Source organism: Polypterus senegalus, chromosome 2 (assembly GCF_016835505.1).
Source record: "Polypterus senegalus isolate Bchr_013 chromosome 2, ASM1683550v1, whole genome shotgun sequence".
NCBI classification, from domain to species: Eukaryota; Metazoa; Chordata; class Cladistia; order Polypteriformes; family Polypteridae; genus Polypterus; species Polypterus senegalus.
Window position 1 is genome coordinate 300,705,616 of NC_053155.1, and position 21,323 is coordinate 300,726,938.

Genomic DNA, 21,323 nt, shown 5'->3' on the forward strand with positions numbered 1-21,323 from the left:
GGTCACAAAATATGTACTCATTTATTCTGGTCTCATTTTTTTGGTATGTAATGTTTTAATTCTCCTGTTTATCCATTTCTTTGTCACCTTGTAAAGCACTTTGAGCTACATCCTTTGCATGAAAATGTGCTGCAGTTGTTGACGATGTTGTTGATGTCATTGTTGTTGTGGTTGACGTTGATGTTGTGTAGCTCTCCTCCATGATAGGCGAGTAAAACAAACCACACTGGGCTGTCGGCTTACAAAGATAAATTAAAGAAGTCGCCTCACTTCTCCCTGCTGTGCTCCTGCCCTAACCCTGCAAGGGAAATCTCTGATGTGAAGCCACAAGTCTGTTTCTGCTCAAACTGCTCCAGCTGTGCCCCCCGTCTTTCCCAACTCACCACAGCCGTAGAGGATCACCCGCAGCAGTGCTGATCTGACATCCAGGAAGGTCTGCTGCATTCCGACTGACACGTCTGGAGGTGCCGTCACACGTCATGTCCTTAAAGGCACCGCGGCTCCTCCGGGATGGTCCTGGCAGCGGAGTAGTCGGCTCAGATGAACGCACAGCATGTTACAACAGATGAATTGTTAACCGACACAATGGCCGCTTGGAAGCCTGTCAAAATAAAGTGTACAGAACAGAGGTGGTTAACGCACAGTTTGGGCCGATTCACTGGCTGGGCTCAGGAAATTCACAATTCCTCACTGAAGGCCAGTGGAAGGCCTCTACTCGACACTCTGCCTTGCATTCGCATGCAATACGACAGCAAGTCGGCACTTAAATGTTGGCACATTTTATTTGTGTTATGTACCACCCTGAATTTATGCTTATGTTCTATTGTAGGGGTATCCAACTCCAGTCTTGGTGGGGCGCAGTGGCTGGAGGTTTTCATTCTAACCATCTTCTTAATTAGTAAGCTGCTGTTTTTGCTGCTGATTCACTTGTTTTGCCTCAGTTTTAATTGACGTGACTCTGACCCCTTACAGTAGTTGTTTCGTTTTCTTTAATGAGCAGCCAAACAACAACGAGACACCAAACAAGCTGCCACATGACCAGCTAATCTAAAAATAAAGAAAGGTGAAGGTCTCGGTCATGTTGGTCTGATCAGGTCACCAAAACATCTTGACGGTGGTCTTAAAAAACCAGAAAATCAGCAGTGGCAGAACGAGAGCAGCAACAAGTCCTGACATTCAATAACGGCTTTAATTAACAGCAAGAATTGGCTTCTCATTAAGAAACTGGTTGGAGTGAAATTGGCTGGAGTTTGACATTCCAGTTTAGCTGGTCATCTGTTGGCGCGTTTCACGTCTCATTTCTGTTTGGCTGCCATTTAATGAAGAAACGAATCAATTCAGAGGGCTGAATCCTTAAAAACAAGTAAAATGAAGGGAAAAGGAGTTAATTAGCAGTGAAAATTGATTAGGAAAAGGGTTAGAATGAAAACCTGCAGCCACTGCGGCCCACCAGGACCAGAGTTGGACACCCCTGTTGTATTGTTTTTCTTAATGTTCAGGTATTATTTTCATTTCTTTTTGCTATTTCTATTGGTTTCATTTGTAATTCTCTAATTCTGTTTTTCTCTTTAAATATTCTGCTGCTCCTTGGCGCTCCAGGGGGCGGGGCCACCCTGATACCATGACTCCTCCCTTCATGTTGGCTGTATAAGTAAGCAGAGGAGGCTTGGGTGTGGGAGATCATTCGTTTATTGTGGAGGCGAGTGAGTATTGTGTTTCTCAATTTATTGAGCTTTGCTTTAAGGATTCTGTTTATTTGATTATATTTTGGAGACTCGTTTATTTAGGATTGCCTTTTAGGTAACTTCTGTGCCTCTTTTTGCCACGTTCTTTGTATTTTTCTATTTTCATTAAATAAATCCTAGATTTATAAAGATGTTCTGTTTATACAAGCCAAAGGTTTACGGTCATCCCTTCTCTTGTGGAGTTATTGTTATATGTTTGTATATTTCTAGTTGTGTTGTTAGCCCCCCCCCATGTTTGAACCTGCTACAGCTGAACCCAGCAGGTGGGATTTGGGGCCTAGATGGGTTAAGGTGAGGCTCTGCCGCACAGACCAGTGAAGACCTTGGCCTGCTTAAGTAACAGCTTTTGGAGTCCTCACACCATTTTGCCTTTGTGGAAGACTCCATAAAAATCTACCAATCAAAGGCGTGACTAAGCCACAACTGACACGTGGATTATGCAACACAAGTAACATGAGATCTTTTCATGGATATTTTTGATATCGTTTGCTGTTTTTCCAAGTTGGTTACCAATGTGTGCCATTCTATCAAAAACTTTATTAATTTAACGATATTATAGCTAAAAATGCATGTGTTTCGCCTGTTGTTGGCATACAACTTGATGACCTGACATTCAACGGGAGATTTTTTGCATTGACGTCGTAAATTCTTTGTTGTGATCCACTGTATCAGAAACCTCGTTATTCCTATTCTCCATTAAAATATGCGATTGAAATTTCGGAGCTGGCAGACCTCCACAGCGCTGCTCTGCCAATCAGATTGACTATCAGACTGGGAAGCGGGTTGTGCCCCTTGGAGAATCGTCAACGACTGTCATAGCCGACCAACATCAGCTGCTGCAAATCCTCGCAGCAAACCATCGTGACACACTTCGGAAAATCGTACGCAACCCAAAAGCCAGCAACCCTAAGAAACTATGCACTACTTGAGCAGTACAAGACCAAAATATATTTTACAAGACCAGCATAAACCCAGAACAAACCCACTACAAAGCCAGTATAAGACCAGTACAAGTACAAGGCCAAAATATATTATACGAGACCAGTATAAGCTTAGTACAAGACCACTACAAGTCTAGTTTAAGACCAGTGCAAGACCAATAAACAGTATATTATACAAGACCATTACAAGACCAGCATAAGACCAAAATATATTATACAAGACCAGTATAAGCCCATGACAAGACCACTACAAGACCAGTATTAGTATAAGCCCTACAAGACCAGTATAAGCTCAGTACAAGACCACTATGAGATCAGTATAAAACCAGTGCAAGACCACTACAAGACCAGTATCAGAATAAGCTCATTACAAGACCAGTATGAAACCAGTGCAAGACCACTACAAGACCAGTATCAGTATAAGCTCACTACAAGACCAGTATGAAACCAGTGCAAGACCACTACAAGACCAGTATAAGCCCAGAACAAGACCAGAATAAAACCAGTGTAAGACCACTACAAGACCAGTATCAGTATAAGCTCACTACAAGACCAGTATATGCCCAGAACAAGACCAGTATAAAACCAGTGCAAGACCACTACAGGACGAGGATCAGTATAAGCCCCCTACAAGACCAGTATAAGACCAGTACAAGTACCAAAATTGTAGGTAGCCATGAGAACTGTACCTCAGAACTGGGGGTGCCACGCAGTACAGAAAGGCGCTATATAACATAAAGACTGTTTTTTGATGACTAGCAGTTATGCTGGGGGACCCTGAACTGTTGAAGCCCTTAAAGAAGGCCCTTTTAAGATTCCTCCATTTTCTACTCAGCTTATCCAGTTTAGGGCTGTGGGCAGCTGGCATCTCCCATGGCAGTGCTGGGTGCCCAAGGCCCAGATTTCCCATGGCAGGCCTGATGTAGCAGAAACACTGAATTAAAATGCAGCAGCACAAAGGTCTATGCACATAATCATCTGTCGGCCAAACACGCTTTTAATTTGAGTAAATACGTATAATGGGAGAGGGGCGGTGGGCTGTGTTTCCAGTCCTCACATACAAACTGTGCCAATATTTGGTTTTAATTCTACGCTTTGCATGTTCAGTTCATAAGATACGCCCAGCCAGTCCCATTGTTTCAAGTCACTACACCCCGACTGTGATGTCATGCCAGTCTTTGGCTTCCCCTTGGCTCTGTTATTTCTGTAACACAATATGTCCGATTCTCATCCTGGAGGAAGTGGACTTTGCCACAATTCTCCAGGAATAAGGCACTCGATTGTTTCATTGTGCTTGTAGGAGAAGCAGGTTTCTTAAATTATGATATTTTGGAATTATTTTTAGTCATCTTGTTTTAATTGTTAACAAACAGAACAAGAAAACATACGTCCATTTTCCGATCCAGCATTTGGTGACCAGCGTTTCAAACAAACAAAATCTGCATATGGACTAAAATAAAACTGGAGGTCGTGTTGTCTCCATGACACAACAGTCCATCCCTTTCCTAAGCCTGTGGAGGGCTGAAGCCAGTCCTGCTAAATTAGATGTAAGGCAGGGCCCATCGCAGACAGCATGCCAGTCCAGTCAATAAACCAATTTGGAGTCCCCAGTTATCTCGACATACATGTCACTAGGAACGTGGGAGAAAATCTGGAGAAAAACCTCATGTGGACCTCATGGGAGGAACACACAAGCAATGACCAGTCACAGAATGTAAGTCTAGGACATAAACTATGGTGCCACCTCACTGGTCTTGAAATAGCAAATCCTCAAATTATGTATTCACTAAAAACATATGTGCCTGTAGTCCTATCAAGATCAAAGGTCCAGATCCAGTAGTTTGTGAGTAGCAGCAGATTGCCATGCCGAATGTGCTTAATTCACAGCGGGTGTCAGAGATGTCGCTCTTCTTCTTCCTATGGCATAATCAGCTTCTGCAATTTGCTTCACGCTCAGCAGATGTTGATGCTCTTCTTTTTCTTAATGCCATGTCACCTTCTCAATCAGTTTACCTATGCAGTTTGCCACAGGAAAAACATGAACCCCCATAACTTCATGGAGATCATCGCTAGCCACATTTTTTGCTTCACCAGTATGCCTCACATCAGAAGCTTTCAATTAAGATCAGACCAAGATCAAGGTCCTGGCCCCAGTGATTCTCAAGTAATTGTATGACAGACAAAACCCTTAACATTTTAGATTTATATACATATACATATGTATATATTTCAACCGTGGAGCACATCTTCCCTGCGTCCCACAGGCCTTACACAGTCCCATAACCACACTAAGCAAAAAACACCCAAAAACACACTCTTCTTCTTCCACTACTCCTCCCAGGCAGCTTCATCCTCCTCGTTCCGACTGTGGCGTGCTGAGTAGTGGTCACAGGCTCTTTTTATAGCCCACCCAGAAGTGCTTCAGGTGATAATTAACCTAATTCAGGCTGCATTCCAGCCCACATGGGCTCACTAACCCGCACAGCTCCCCCTGGTGGTGGCCACGGAGCCCAACAGGGATGAGCTCCGGTGTTCCACTATTGTGGCCCCGATGCAACCCAGGGGCTGCCACCAAGTGTTTCGGGGGATGTAGTGTGCATTCCATGGCTGCTCCCCCAGATCCAGTGTCAAGGGGGCGTCCACCACTATATATATATATATATATATATATATATATATATATATACACACACACACACACATGTCCTGGGTTTGCTTCCCGGTTTGCATGTTCTCCCCGTATCTGCGTGGGTTTCCTCCCACAGTCCAAAGACATGCAGGTTAGGTGCATTGCCGATCCTAAATTGTCCCTAGTGTGTGCTTGTTGTGTGGGTGTGTGTGTGTGTGCCCTGCGGTGGGCTGGCACCCTGCCCAGGGTTTGTTCCTGCTTTGCGCCATGCGACCCCCGTGACCCTGTAGTTAGGATATAGTAGTTTGGAAAATGGCTGGCTAGCTATATGCACAGTATATATATATATATATATATATATATATATATATATATATATACACACAGTATATATATATATATATAGTTACATTTGTGTAAATAAACACAATAAAAGCACAAATGTGAAATTTCTAACATTGCAATCAAATGCTCTGTCACATTACATGGTGTCATCTCATTAGCCATCCCCTGTGATAACCTAGTGGTGTTATCCGACATCTTCAACCAACAAGATCAGAAACTGCAATCGTCATGGTTGAGCTGTGAAGCAGTGCCTCGAACAACAAAAGATGTAGACAGGGGAATAACCACAAATATAACTAACGGCCACAAACTAGCAATAAGTGTAAAAAAAAACTATATATATACAGTATATTATAAAAGATCCCGTCTTGGGGCACACATTGGCTATGCCACGAAGTAGTGGCATGGGCCTGACTCATTCCAGGCACAGCTGGCACATCTTTTTTTGTGTCTCATCTATCTGTGTAGATGCTTTGCACTTTTCATCAAGACAATGGAAACCCCTTGTAAACACTAATAAATGTGCCGTGATTATTATTATTTCACAGGGTCTTGTGTTTTCTGACTTGGGGAGGTGGAGAGGTGGGCTACTTTAAAGCTTGACTGGTAGCTGCAGCACATGGCTAAACAAGCATGCATAATTAGCCATGTGGCACGGAGCCAGTACACAGGGATCAGTGTTATATATCTGGTGGCAGTACTCCTAGTATTCTCAGTATGGTCAGCTTATGTACCCATCAAATGAAAATACTGCAAGTTTTTTTTTTAAACCTGCAGGGTGAAAATCCAGCTTGAGTAGAGAGCGGGTCGTGACACCAGGCAGCGCTAATCAGGTCGGGCAGCAATCTTACAGTGTGCACATGTGAAAGTTCAGTGAGTGGCTGTGACAGCTCTGTGACGTCAGGGTAGCCTCACAAAGCATCATGGGGTTCCCAGAAAAAGATGTTCACCGCACAGTAAATTTCCAGGAAAAAATTTGAAGAACAAGGTCACCAGCGAGTACAGCATAGTTAACACTAATCGGTACTAACTGCAATAAAGATAAGCCACATTGAAACAGAATGAAATGTTGATTCTTTAGGGATTTCTGAGCCACTGTTCATAAAATGGTAGAAAGACAACAACTGAGGGTGGCATTAGTACCTTTTACTGTTTCTTCATGGTCTCTTTATCCCATTTCCATCCAACAGAAGGTTCTGAATGAGTTCTGTCAGCTTCTTTAACAGCGTCTACCCCTTGGCTGTCCAGACTCTGAACTCTGTGCTGCAACCGGCAGCATATTTAGATGCAGTACATTTGTTACACTTGTTACTACTGTTGTCTTTTACTATTAGTTGTTATTATTAATGAATGTATTACTATTTCAAACTATTGCCATCTATTCAATTACTTATTTATTTGTATAGTATAGTATAGTATAGTATAGCATAGTGCAGTATAGTATGATATAGTACAGCATAGTATAGTATGGCATAGTATGGCATGGTACAGTATAGTACAGAATAGTATAGTATACTATATTATGGCATAGTATAGTATAGCACAGTCTAGTACAGTACAATATAGTATGGTATACTGTAGTACAGTGTAATATAATATAGCATAGTATAGTATGGCATAGTATAGTACAGCATAGGATAGTATGGTATACTACAGTGTAGTACAGAATAGTATAGTATATCATAGTATAATACAGTTTAGAGTAGTATGGTATAATACAGCGCTGTATAGTATATCATAGTATAGTACAGTATAGTGTAGTATGGTATAATACAGCGCTGTATAATATAGCATATCATAGTATAGTGTAGTATGGTATAATACAGTGCTGTATAGTATAGTATAGTATAGTATAGTATAGTATAGTATAGTTCTTTACCTGTTTTGAACTCGTCCTGTGCTTATGTAGATGTTGCACTGCAGTCCTGATAAACGTTATTTTTTGCCACTGTATGTTGCAATACGGTGTATGGATGGTAGCCCTGCGGTGGGCTGGCACTCTGCCCGTGGTTTGTTTCCTGCCTTGCGCCCTGTGTTGGCTGGGATTGGCTCCAGCAGACCCCGTGATCCTGTAGATAAGATATAGCGGGTTGGATAATGGATGGATGGATGGTAAGACAATGAAGCCACTTGACTAAGTCCATTTCATGACGAGGCACTTATAATGTTAGGCTTTGATGTGACTACAGCGTTGTGATTTGTAAATCAATGTTGAATGAATCAGCCTTGAGTCCTCCTCATACTATTGTCAAATACCACCATGGCTGCACTCTCCTGTAATAATACAGAGATGTCTGTGAACCCCAGTCCCCACGCCCCCCCACCCTGACCACTGGAGATGCCATTTGTGGTCCACAGATTTGGGTTTTCAACAAGCTACCAGGGGTCTCCTTGACACCCCTGCCTCTTTGATGTGGTAATGGAGGTGTTGAGTTATGGGATAAAAATCCAGTCCCCCTCGTGTCTACTCTTTGATGACGACATTGTGTTGTGTAACGCCAGGAAAGAGGGAGTGCAGAGGATGTTGGAAGAATGAAGAACACCTTTGGAAGATAGAGGGCTGAAGATAAACAGGAAGAAGAAGACAGAATGTCTGAGGTTCAATGAAGATTAGGATTGAGAGGGTAGCCTACAGGAAGAGCTAGTGAAAAGAGGGGATAAAAATACATAATGGGAGAAAAGGCATCAGGGTATTGTGTGATCAAAGAATTTAGGCAAAGGTTAAAGGTCAGGTTTTTATGACAGTGTAAGACCGGCAACGATGTTAGGAGCTGAGACATGGACAGTAAAGGGGGCACAGCAGGAGAAGAAGTTGGATGTGGCAGACATGAGAATGTTGAAATGGATGTGTGGAGTCACAAAAAAGGATAGAATAAGAAACGAGGCAATCAGAGGTACAACAAAATGTGGGAGAGATGGCTAAGAAAGTACCGGAAAGGAGACTGGACGTGTGACGAGGAGAGACAAGGAATATGTGGGCAAAAGAGTGACAGGCATGGAAGTACAGGAAGGAGAAAGTGAGGGAGGACCAAAGCAAAGGGGAATGGATAAATTAAAAGAAGATCTGAAGGACAAGGAGGAGGGTGCAGGACTGAGCGGTGTGGAGAAGGCTGATCAGGAACATCAACACCACGTAGAAGTGGGAACAGATGAAGAAGAAGATACAGATAGATATATACATACTAGATGTGTAAGCCCATGCTGTAAAAAGCCCAGGGTCCTAGAAACTATTGAAATTGTAATTAAAAAATTGAAACATATAGATGTCAGGTAATTGAAAGGAACCATTCTGGGCGTCTTGCTCCTCAGAGGTTTCGTTTTGCAGACGTGTTCGAATCACTTGTGCATTAGCAGCTAAGCGACTGTCTTTCTTCGGAGGTTTCCTTTTGCTGACGTGCTGACCTCGTTTGTGTATTAGTGGCGGGAGATACCGTGTTGCCGATGTTAGCGGCTAAGCGGCTTTGTCTTTCGTCTGAGGTTTTGTTTTGCCGATGTGCTCGCCTCATTTGTGTTATTAGCAGCTAAGCGAGTTTTCTGTTTCCTCGGAGGCGGAGCCCTGACCCCGACTCCACCTCTCACTGTCACTGGACAGACAGACAGACAGACAGACAGACACTTCCATGCCTATGAAGAAGAAGGCCTTGACTGGAGATGAGGTGCAGGACCAAGCAGTTTGGAGAAGGTTGATGAGGCACAACAACCCCACGTTGAAGTGGGACAAGATGAAGAGGAAGAAGCATATTCTTGTCCAGTACAACTGAATTAAATTCCCTGAGCTAGACATATAATTTATTTAGAAGCAACATAAACGAATTTCATTATTTTAATTATCTGCACCAAATCACAGAAGTGCTGTACAGCAATTCCCCGATTACATTAGACTGACTGAACTCAAACTGCACACGTTTTTAAACTTTAAACGTCTGTCAAACCCAGCAAGCTGAAGTTGGTTTAAATGAAACAAGCACCCACAGTTTACGTATCTCTTTTCTAACACAGTGGACGTCACTCTGTTGGATGTCATAATAACGCACTCCGTTTATGTTTAAACAAAGCACATGAAGCTGACTGGCGCAGCGTCACCGTCCCCACAATACGTCCCCACGGCCCGTTGCTATGACCTCCCGCTCATCAGCTTCATTTGTTTTTTTTTTTCAGCATTTACCAAAGACGGCGGCCATTTGGGATTCTTCTGGGAATCTTTGTGAAGTTTTTCAGTTATCTTCCTTGGCAAAAATATCTCAATTTCATAAGTTTAGTTAATTAGCATTATTGGGGGTTTGCCGGTTTTTGTAAAGATATTAAAAGAGAGTTTTGGGGTACGCCATGCATTTGTACCACGTCAGAGAAAAGTCAAGTCATTGTATGTCACCAAACCGTCTTCAGTGGTTATGAAAAGGGCTCTGTGTGCGCGGGCGGCGTGTGTGTCTTCAGTGGCCTGGCAAACAAACTGCACCCCCCCACACAAGGCAGGACAAGGGGGTCGTCTGCATGGGAGGAGAGCACTTGTTTTAATTTGTTAATTATACCTGATAAAAATGAACAGTCTGAGCCGGGCCGGGCCGGGCCTGTGTGCTCTGGTCAGTGGCTGATGGGAAACAAGAAAAATCAAAATGCAAATCGAATCTGCACTGCATTTTATTACATGATGCAGATCCAACTTAATAAACAAGATCTGGCACGGTGACATCTCGACATTTGGTGACATCATTTTCTGAAGAGGATCCAAAAAGTTATTTGTCTGACGGGAGAAAAAGCAAACCGAACAAAAACCGATGGGTACTCAAAAAACTGTCAACCAAAAAAAAAAAGAGAATAAGGGAAATAAAAACATTAAAAATGCACCTTGTTTAAAGTAAAAATGAATTAGCAAACACAACACATGAATGATTAGGGGACTTGGGCAGCAATCACTCAGATTTGAACAGAGCAAAGCCAGTCTGCCGTGTCCGGACCCTCCGAAAAGGCGAGGGGGCACTCGTTTACTGCAATTTACACTTTTTATATGTGTGTGTCACATCACTGCTCACTATGAAAGGCACCATAAAAGAAAGAAAGAAAGAAAACTAATAAACTATATAGCTCAGTTTGAAAGGCACCATATAAGATTTTCACTTAAATTATTTGTATTATTAATATGAAAGGCACCATATAAGAAAGAAAGAAAACTAAACTATATAGCTCAGTATGAAAGGCACCATATAAGAAAGAAAGAAAGAAAGAAAGAAAGAAAACTAATAAACTATATAGCTCAGTTTGAAAGGCACCATATAAGATTTTCACTTAAATTATTTGTATTATTAATATGAAAGGCACTATATAAGAAAGAAAGAAAACTAAACTATATAGCTCAGTATTAAAGGCACCATATAAGAAAGAAAGAAAGAAAGAAAGAAAGAAAACTAAATTATATATCTCAGTATGAAAGGCACCATATAAGATTTTCACTTAAATTATTTGTATTATTAGTATGAAAGGCACTATATAAGAAAGAAAGGGAGACCAAACTGTAAAGCTCAGTATGAAAGGCATAAGATTTTCATTTGAATTATTTGTATTATTAGTATGAAAAGCATCATATAAGAAAGAAAGAATGTTTTGAGTTTTGAATTGGACTTTATTAATCAATTGTCAATAAATAATTGACATAATCATAAGTAAAAAACAACACTCACCCCAAGGAAAAGAAACACAAATAATTCACATTTTAAATAAGAAACATCAATTATTAATCCTGAAGTTTATCGACTGCCTTATTAACACACCATCCTTTCACAAAAGAATTCTGATTTAAAGTAATTTTGTAGACTTTATATTCTAAGTAGACTCTGGCTTTTACAAGTCCATGAAATATCCCCATCATGTCACATTGCCTACTTGATTTAACTTTTTCTTTTCTTAATTTATAAAAGGTCAGCTTGGCCTGTCCGATGACCGATTTCCAATCTTACATTCATCCCGATTACTGTTATTTCAAGAACGAAAGAACGAAAGAAAGAAACTAAAATATATAGCTCAGTATGAAAGACACCATATGAGAAAGAAAAAAATATATAAAGAAAGCAAGAAAAACAGGGAAGAGGGAAAGAAAGAAAGTTGGTATGCTACATAATGTATTGCTCAATATGAAAGGCACCATATAAGCAGGTAAGCGCGAACACGAAGCTCCCTCGCCCCTCGACTGCGGTGCCCTGTCCCGCCCGTCGATGTCCTGCCAGTCTACTCGTCAGCCCGGCCGTCAGACGGGACACTGAGATGCGAGCGGTTTAACGACTGGCATCTTCTCGGAAATCTTGTGAGTATCCTGCCTTGTTAAATTAGGGTTAAAGTAACAAACACGGAGGCTTTCTCCGGACTTAATGAAGCGGCGCTGGAGAAAGACTGACTACAAGCCTGTGTCACTTTCTGACAGTCCGCTTCGGTGGTCCCCTGCCTTCCTCTCTCCCTCCCTCGTGTGTCGTGCTACTTACTGCGGCTCGGCGAGCGGCGGTGACGGCCGAACTCCGATGCGCGGGCTCCGACGCAGTTCTTTCTCTCACTTGGGTGACTTGACAACGCAAGAATGTCAGCAGATCTGCGAAGCCGCCTCGTCTCACCTCAGAGTCTCCGGAGAAGCGCCGCCTGACGGGCGCGGGGGGCAGCGCAGCGCAGCACAGCGCAGCACAGCACACCTCCGCCCCGCCCCTTTCCTTTTCCTGCCGCGCCAAACCCTTCGCAGTTGTGTAGCGCTGTGCTTCTACTTCGTTTAGTGTTAATTGATTCCACTCTTATTTATGTTTTTGTACAATAGTTACACTTACGCAGAAATGCTAATAATAATTTAGCTGCATTTACAAAATCCATTAAACAGCGTCCGTCCATTGCGGACTTCGATCCTGAGTTGAATTTTGCAGGGGGAGATCGGAACCAGAAAATAGAAGAAAAGACGGATCATTTCAATTTGACTATGATGGTCATCCTCTACTTATTAACGTTTTTAGAGTTTTAACATAAAATCCTCAAAGCTGCATTTGCTAGCAGTATCAAGGCAGAAGAGCGCCAGGGTCGGGGTGCAGTCTTTGCAGATGCCAATCTGGAACTGCCAGTTAATTTGATGCAAAGACTGGATGAGACACCGTGATCAAATGGCTGCACGAATTGGGAAAACATGCAGTGTACACTCAGGTAAAGCATTCAAATGTGGGCAGCATCAGCCCTAACCACTGTGCCACCTTCCCAGCCAACATCTAAAGTGAGGTGTGCACTAGTGTTAAATTAATACCTGAAGAGTTTGTATGGACCTACTCTAGAAAGACTAGGACCACGCGTTAATGTAACTGTTAATTATGACTACACACAGTATATAGAGCCTATAAAAGTATTTGCCCCCTTTATTGTTACACATTTGATCACAGCGTATTTAATTTGGCTTTTTTTGACACTGTGGTCTTTAATATCAAAGTGAAAAGTGATCTGTGGAAAGTGGTCTAAATTAATGACAAATCGAAAACACAAAGTAATGGATCCTTTAAGTATTCACCCCCTTCAGGTCTGGATTTAGTGGATGCAGTTTTGGCAGCCATGACGGCCTTCAGTCTGCGTGCTCAGGTCTATTGTGATCAGCTTTGTATTTCTGCACCCTGACATTTCTGCCCCTCCTTCTTTGCCAAACTGTTGAAATTCCCAATTGGACTGAGATATGCGCTCTGACTCGGCCACTGCAGGACACTGCAGCATCCCCACGGCCTGATGCTGCCACCACCCTGCTTCACAGTGATAACGTGCAGTGTGACACGGGGTTCACTCCAATGACCAAGGAACTCCATTTTGGTCTCATCACACCACAGAACTTTCTCGCAGCTGACTTCAGAGTCTCCCATGTGCCTTCTGCCGAGATGTCCTGCGTGGTTTTTCTCCCATAAAGCATTGTTGTCTGCTTATTCTGTCCAGTCTGAGCGACTGTAACGTGTAACTCCTCCTGAGTTCTCTGAGGTCTCTTGATGTCCTCCTTCACTCATCTTCTTACACGATCACTCAGTTTTAGTGGAGCAGATTTCCAGGCTGTGCCATACTCTTTCCATTTCTTCAGGACTGATTGAACTGGATGTTTAGTGACTTGGAGGCTGTCTTATCTCCATTTCCCGACTTGCGCTTTTCAATCACTGTTTCTCTTGGAGTTTTCTTTTGCCCTCATTATGTTGGTTAGTCCACCATACTGACTCCACACAAGCTGGTTCTCTAAGTTTCAGGTGCAGTTCGGTGACAATCCACTGAAACCCCAGAGGGGTGATTGTGGTGGAGAATATTCTAGAAAAAAAAATCCATAAGTTGTCGCTCCAAATGAATCACATAATTGAAACCTTGATTTTGACAAGCTTGATGGAAATGACTTTAGCGCACTCTAGCAGTTCAAAAAATCGGGACTGGTCTCCCCTCGACTTTCTCGTGTACTCATATATGGGGATGGATATTTGAGGAGTAAACCGCACGACAATCACTATATTTTTATATCACTAGGGGGCTTCACTCGACCACCCCCTCTGCCCTCGACCACCCGCCCCCCCGGGGGCACGCTATGCGCCAGCCACTTCACGTTGTGAAGGGGGTGGGGCTGAACGCACACTAAGGAGATGCGGTCGGATCAGCTGCTGGCTTGCTGCTGCTGCTGCGTGTTCTGCTGGTCACGCTGCGCGACGATCATTTAAAAGCCTGTGCAGCAGCCTCGCGGGACATTAAAGTGTCTCTGAGAAAATCACGTATCGTCTCCTTCCAAGATTTTTTTTTATAATAGAGAGATGTACATTAAAGAACCCATCTATCCATTATCCAGCCCATTATATCCTACTACAGGGTCACGGGGGTGTGTACATGTACATGTGTACATTTTGTGATTAAAGCCGAAATTTCCACTTTAATCACAAAACAGACTTTTTCATTGTGTCTCTAATTTTTTCTCTGTGGCTCAAATACTCTGCAATACATTCTGATGCTGTTGTGAAAAAAACAAAAAAAAGACGGCGCAGAAGATGGTATGTGAGTCTTTTAAAATGTATCGTGTCATTACGATTGGGAATATGCGACGCTTCAATATAAAAGTAAAACTAATGCATCTGTATGTCGACATTTTGCTTCACCACATCAAACCATTCAGTCAGTCAATCAGTCATTTTCCAATCTGCTGTATCCTAGCACAGGGCACGGGGGGCCGGCTGGAGCCAATCCCAGCCAACACAGGGTGCAAGGCAGGAACCATTCATCAAACATCGAAGCGCGCACATCGATCCCGGAGCATCTACAAAGCTGCTTTCTGTCACATGTAGATAGTAGACAGAGACTCTGACGTCACATTCCGACTTTTATCACGCAGCCCCCCAAGTTTTTGCTGGTAATGCAACTTGCGCACACGTCATGTTAATTTCTGTGGACCTGCTCAGAGGACCTGTCAAATGAACGCTGGGAGCGCATGGCAGCCATGCTGTGTGTGCGTACCTGTTCTGAGTGTGAAGTATACTGTAAATGAGCCCTAAAACGTTGAGATCAAAATCACATCGAATTTTTGGAGGATTCCAGTACTTTCCCTCTATTTCATATACAAGAAAGTGAGGGAGGTCTAAAACGTCGAGGTTCATCAAAATCTCGACATTAAATCTTTGGACAATTACAATAGTTTCTCTATGCTTTGTAGACGAGAAAGTAAAAGTGAAGCTTATGATGCTATTTATCATAATCTGGACTTTCAGAAAGCATTTGATAAGGTGCCAATGAGAGGTTGAGCAACAAACTACAAGGAGTGGCAGTTCAGGGTGATGCGTGTAGATGGGTGCAGAATTGGCACAGACACAGGAAGCAGAGGGTGATGGTGTGAGGAACCTTAACAGAGTGGTGTCAGGTAGGGGTCAGTGCTGGGGCCGCTGCTATTTTTAATATCTATAAATGATTTAGACAGGAATATAAATAACAAGCTGGACAAGTTTGTAGATGATACCAAGATTGTCAGATAATCTCAAATCTGTTGAATCATCACAGTGGGACTTGGACAGCATACAGGCTTGGGCAGATTTGTGGCAGATGAAGCTTAATGTCAGTAAATGTAAAGAAGTAAAACTGTGAGGTTTCAATACACAATGGGAGGTCTGAAAATTGAAAGTACGACTTATGACTTAAGGGATGGCCAGCAGATTTACCTGGCCTGGACCCCAATGAGATGGAAGGATGAGCATGCACAGGCCATTATCTCCCCCCGGGCAGTAGGTGGCAGCCCCACTGGGTTGCAGCGGCGCCTCAGATTCCCATTATGGGGCATTGAGTTCTTCGACTCAGAGCTGTTGGGTTCTGTGTATGTGGCACCAAGGGCTGCTGCAGGGACCAGGGAGCCCTACTTCATGGGTGTTTCTGTCTCACCCTGAGGTGCTTTCGGACCACACGTACAGAAGATTGGAAGTAATCCTGGGTGGAAGATAAAAGTAGCTGCCTACTTCAGATGGAAGAGCCAGAGTCGTGTGGAAGGTGGGCAAAGCTTGCAAGGGTAATTGGAGGAGGCAGTGGAAGAGGGATTGAGAGAGAGAAGGGAGGAATGAGTTATTGTGTTCTACTGTACTTGTTGTACTTGTGGCTGTGGTGGAAAACACTTGATTCAAAGAGTTTCCCACAATAAAAGATTCTATGGGCCTTTTCATTTGTGTCTATATCCATGTTTGTGTTGGGTATTTGGGGAGCTGGAGCGCCCCCTGGTGCCCACAGTATGTAAGCAACAACGGCTAGTGAAGCAGGTTATTGTTTCACACAGGTGATATCTTTCAGCCAAACTGATGCTTGTATTAGTGTCCTCCAAATATAACAACACAAATATGACCACCATTATGAGAATATACAAAGATTTCAATTATAACACAAAAATAAATTCTTCAGTCTTAAACAGCCACATGTAGTTAATAGGTGGATATTGTTTTATGTATGTAAGCAGTCCCGGTTATGTTCCATGCGTTTAACGGGTGGTTCCCAAAGAGGCGGGGCCACCTGCCAATCACCAGCTGGAACTGCCCCCACCATATAAACCCAGACAGCCTTCCACAGTTCATACTCAGATGCTCTCAGGAGTGGTCAGTTCTTGAGGTTTTTGTGAATTTAATGTGCTTAATGATTGACAGGATTTTTGAAATTTTGCTCTGTACTTCAACTAATCTTGGAATTTCATATTGGGAATTTTGGTTGTATTGCATTATCTTAATGTTTTGGTCAAATACTATGGCCTTTGTGCTCCACAGAGCTTCATTGTTATTGAAGAGCATTATTTTGTGAAGAATAAATCTTTTATTTTATAAAAAAAATCTACAAGGCCAATTTTGTATCTAGCCAGGGTTTTTGATGGGATTTCCCCCTCTAGCGGGTATTTTTGGAAGCGCTTTTAAGACTTACACGTTTTTTGGGAATCCAAACCCATGACATTTATGAATTAGAGACAGAGCCATGTTTAGGCATGTCTAGGACCGGTGCCACCATTAAAGTTAATTAGGCATGTGCCTAGGAAGCAGATCATAAGCGGGGCACCCAGCCACATTAGTTAGCTACGAAACAGTCGGTTGGCACACCAATAAGTTTGGCCTAGGGCACAAAATAAGCTAACACTGGCACTGGGCACATCCCATTCTGCATTGAGAACCTTCTTAATTGAGAGAACACGTTGGCACAGCTTTACAGAATCCATTTCACAGAAACAAATTCTGTATTTTAATGCATTAAAGTAGCTCTGTATAAACAGTACAGTTAAATCCTGTATCATATTTGAAAATAAATTGATAGACTATAAAAAGTCGATGTACTGCCCCACCAAACTCAACGGTGATAGACAGGTGGCCCTGCCTCACAGGAAACCATCGACAAAACACAAGGGACATCAGACAGCAAATCTAAACACAGAGAAACAAAATTGATATAACAAGCACAATAAGACAAATAATACAAATAACTCTGCTCCACAGTTTAAAACTACAAATCAAACAATCCAGATGTGATTAAACTGCACACTGCAGACTTTCATTTAAGGGTATCTGCTAACATTTCAGTCACAGCATGTAGAAGTGACAAACCTTCATCTACACAGACCCCCCATTTCAGGGGACACAGCAATGGAAGGTCTATTAAAGCTGTCACATTTAGGACTTTGTCACATGTCCCTTGTAGGCAAAGACTGCTTGAAGTCTGCGATTCATAGACATCACCGAGTGCTGAGGACCATCTCTGGTGATGCTCTGCAAGCCTCTAATGCAGCCATCTTCAGCTCGTGCTTGTTTCAGGGGTCTTTTTGAAAATGGCTAATTAACATGGAATCTCAAGGGTGTTCAAAGCGCACTCATGATTTTAGGTCTGACGGTTTGGACACTCATTTTTTAAACATACTGCTCCATATTTCTCTTTTAACCAGCCATTTGGAAATGTAAAGCTCTCCAAACAGTTGCACTGAATATGTTATAAATTTAATTTAAAAAAGACAATGAATATTTCTGGCATAACACGTAAATGTGTTTTTATTTTAATGTTTTAATGTCTGCCACAACTAAACTACTTGCAGACACAGACATCTGTTGAGCAACATTGGAATGAAAAAAACATCCCACTAAATTTATTACTAGCATGCTGAGTAATACATGAGATCATTCAAAATATAATTTGAGTTTCATATGGAGTCACATTAAAGTGGCATGATGGCACCTCAGAAAGTGCTGCTACCTCCCGGCCCTGGGTAACTGATCCACTGCCATGCTGGGGTGGCTGCATGTTCTCCAAGAGAATTTGTATGCCATTGTTTACTGAGATTTGAAAATGGGAAATGTCTGAGGAGCAAATTTCCCCCTGGGGACAAATACATTTCTATCTATCTATCTATTATATAGTGCATTTCATATCTATTATATAGTACCTCACATATCTATCTGTCTATCTATCTATTATATAGTACCTTACATATCTATTGTATAGTACCTTACATACAGTATCTATTATATAGTGCCTTACATATCTTTCTGTCTGTCTATCTATTTATTATATAGTGCCTTTCATATCTATTATATAGTACCTTACATATCTATCCATCTATCTATTATATAGCACCTTACATATCTATCTGTGGCAGCACGGTGGCGCAGTGGTAGTGCTGCTGACTCGCAGTTAGGAGACCCGGGTTCGCTTCCCGGGTCCTCCCTCGTGGAGTTTGCATGTTCTCCCCGTGTCTGCGTGGGTTTCCTCCGGGCGCTCCGGTTTCCTCCCACAATCCAAAGACATGCAGGTTAGGTGAATTGGCGATTCTGAATTGGCCCTAGTGTGTGCTTGGGGTGTTTGTGTGTGTCCTGCAGTGGGTTGGCACCCTGCCCAGGATTGGTTCCTGTCTTGTGCCCTGTGTTGGCTGGGATTGGCTCCAGCAGACCCTCGTGACCTTGTGTTCGGATTCAGCGGGTTAGAAAATGGATGGATGGATGGATGGATATCTATCTGTCTATCTATCTATTATATAGTGCCTTTCATATCTGTCTGTCTATTTGTCTATCACAGGGGTCCCCAACTTTGGTCCTGGAAGGCCGCAGTGGCTGCAGGTTTTCATTCTAACCCTTTTCTTAATTAGTGACCTGTTTTTGCTGCTGATTTACTTCTTTTGAATTAATTTTATTTGACCAGTTCTTGAAGATTCAGACCCCTTAACGGTTTCTTTTTCAGTAATTAGCTGCCAAATAATAATGAGATACAAAATGAGCCAAAACAGGAACAGCAAACTGCGTCCATCATACAATATCTGAAAATAAAGATGGAGGTCTCAGGAATGCTGGTCTTCTCAGGTCCACAAAACATTTTACCAGTGCTCATAGAAAAGAGAAAATCAACAAGGTCTGGATAGTTCCTGTTGTGCAGTGGGAACATAACATACACAAGTGGCCACGGACCATAAGTGGCCCAGGGTTTACTTCATTCAGCAACTTATCGGTTACCGAAAACAAAGTTCCTGTGGTAGGTAAACACCTTTTGACTCATCTGGCCAGAAAACCTGCTACCATTTTCCTGCACCTCAGCACTTGTCAATTGTTTGGCTTTACTTCCACAGCGCACAAATGGCTCTTTGGTCATAACTCTTCCATGAACACCACTTTTAATTAGACTTTTCTGGATTGTAAAGAGGTGTACAAGGGTCCCAAAGGTCTCTGCCAGTTCTTAGCTGATAGTGCTGCTGGACATCCTCCAATTTCAAAAAGGAAGCAAGCCTGCCAAATTTCTCATTTGCTGCCCTCAGTGGTCAAACTATGTGTCTCCGTCTTCAACCTTACTTGAGTGTTTGTGCTTCTGTAGAAGGGCTGGACGGCTCACCGGGAAACCCCCATCTGCTTGGGAGAGTCGTTGACGATGAAGGATAAGCACCCTGCGTCTTGTCCCACACCTCAAGATCTGAAGGTTAAACCATCAAATCTACCACAGCCTCACCTTCTTCAGTCTGCTTCTCCCATGCTCTGCATTATTGCCACCACACAGCTGTTTCTACTTCAGTTCATCACTTTGGTTCAAACAACATATAAAGTCATTTATCATAAGTGCCTTAATCAAGCATTGGCCTGTATGCTAAGGAAAGCCTTTTAGCATTTAATCACCTTGTTTCATATCAAATTTGCCTTGTGAACTTTCACATCCAAAAAAGGCTAAATAAATGTTAAAATGGCTTGCCAAAGTGTGAGCATCAAGATCTCAAATTTTTTAAATGGAGGTAAAGTGCTGCATCACTTTGTTGTTTGTTGGTTTCTTTCTTTCAGGAAAATCTAATATCTTACTGTGATGCGTCGCTTTTTGCACAAAGAGCCTTTGAAAACCAAAAAAACGCTCTTTTCTATCTAGAAGACATAAAATACCCATCTAAGACAAATATCATAGTTAACTATCTCCCTCTATGTATGTATTTATATAAAAATATATATCTATTATATAAAAAATTTTTGGGTCGAGACGTGATCATCTCGGGAAGACACTTTGAAGTCTCGCACCCTAATTACAAACAATTTCTAGGAGACACTTTAATGTCCTGGGAGACAAAGCAGTGAGACAAAAGGACAGCTGCTGTACAAGCTTTTAAATGATCATCGCACAGCTTGGTGCGTGATCTGCACTTCGCTCGCCTAACACCACCCCCCAATCCCCCCCACCAACGACCCCAGCACTACACGCCGTTGTGAAGAGGGGTGCTGAATGTACCCCAAGGAGATGCGGTCACTCCTCCAAAACCCCCTCTTAAATGGTGATACAATGATAAACAAATAACAGTTGTTTTTTTTACCTCCTCTTTGCTCGATCAGCTGCTGGATTGCTGCTTCTGCTGTGACGCGTGATCTGCATTTTGTCTCTCTTCTCCCCCAGACATCCTCAAACACTATTCTATCTCTTTTCGCCGTTCCATTATTTCACCAAGTAATATTTTCCGTTTGTTTGTGGTAATGCGATCTTTACTCTCATTTTTTTGAAAATTTTCCTACTTCCATTATCTATAACCTGCTCTGCATGTGTATTACGGGACTTGCTTGCAAAGGTTTTAAGTATGATGTGACTTGCCCGTCTCTCTCTCTCTATATATATATCTATATATATCTATATCTATATCTATATCTATATATCTATATCTATATCTATATCTATATATATATATATATATATATATAT

General features: G+C 42.3%; 1 protein-coding gene across 2 annotated transcripts in view; it reads right to left on the reverse strand.

The window, feature by feature from the left end:
- LOC120524033 (thrombospondin type-1 domain-containing protein 1) overlaps positions 1-12,315 on the reverse strand; it is a 56,437-nt gene extending 44,122 nt beyond the window's left edge. Inside the window, exons 1-2 of one of the 2 annotated variants that reach the window (XM_039745845.1) lie at positions 12,131-12,315; positions 384-601 (exon numbers count right to left, since the gene is read on the reverse strand). In XM_039745845.1, coding sequence (XP_039601779.1) covers positions 384-444 — 61 coding nt within the window. In that variant the 5' untranslated portion in view covers positions 445-601; positions 12,131-12,315. Of the gene's footprint in view, positions 1-383; positions 602-7,539; positions 7,638-12,130 lie in introns of those variants that run through there. The other variant, XM_039745847.1, reaches the window with a different exon arrangement.
- Positions 12,316-21,323: the final 9,008 nt, after the last annotated feature.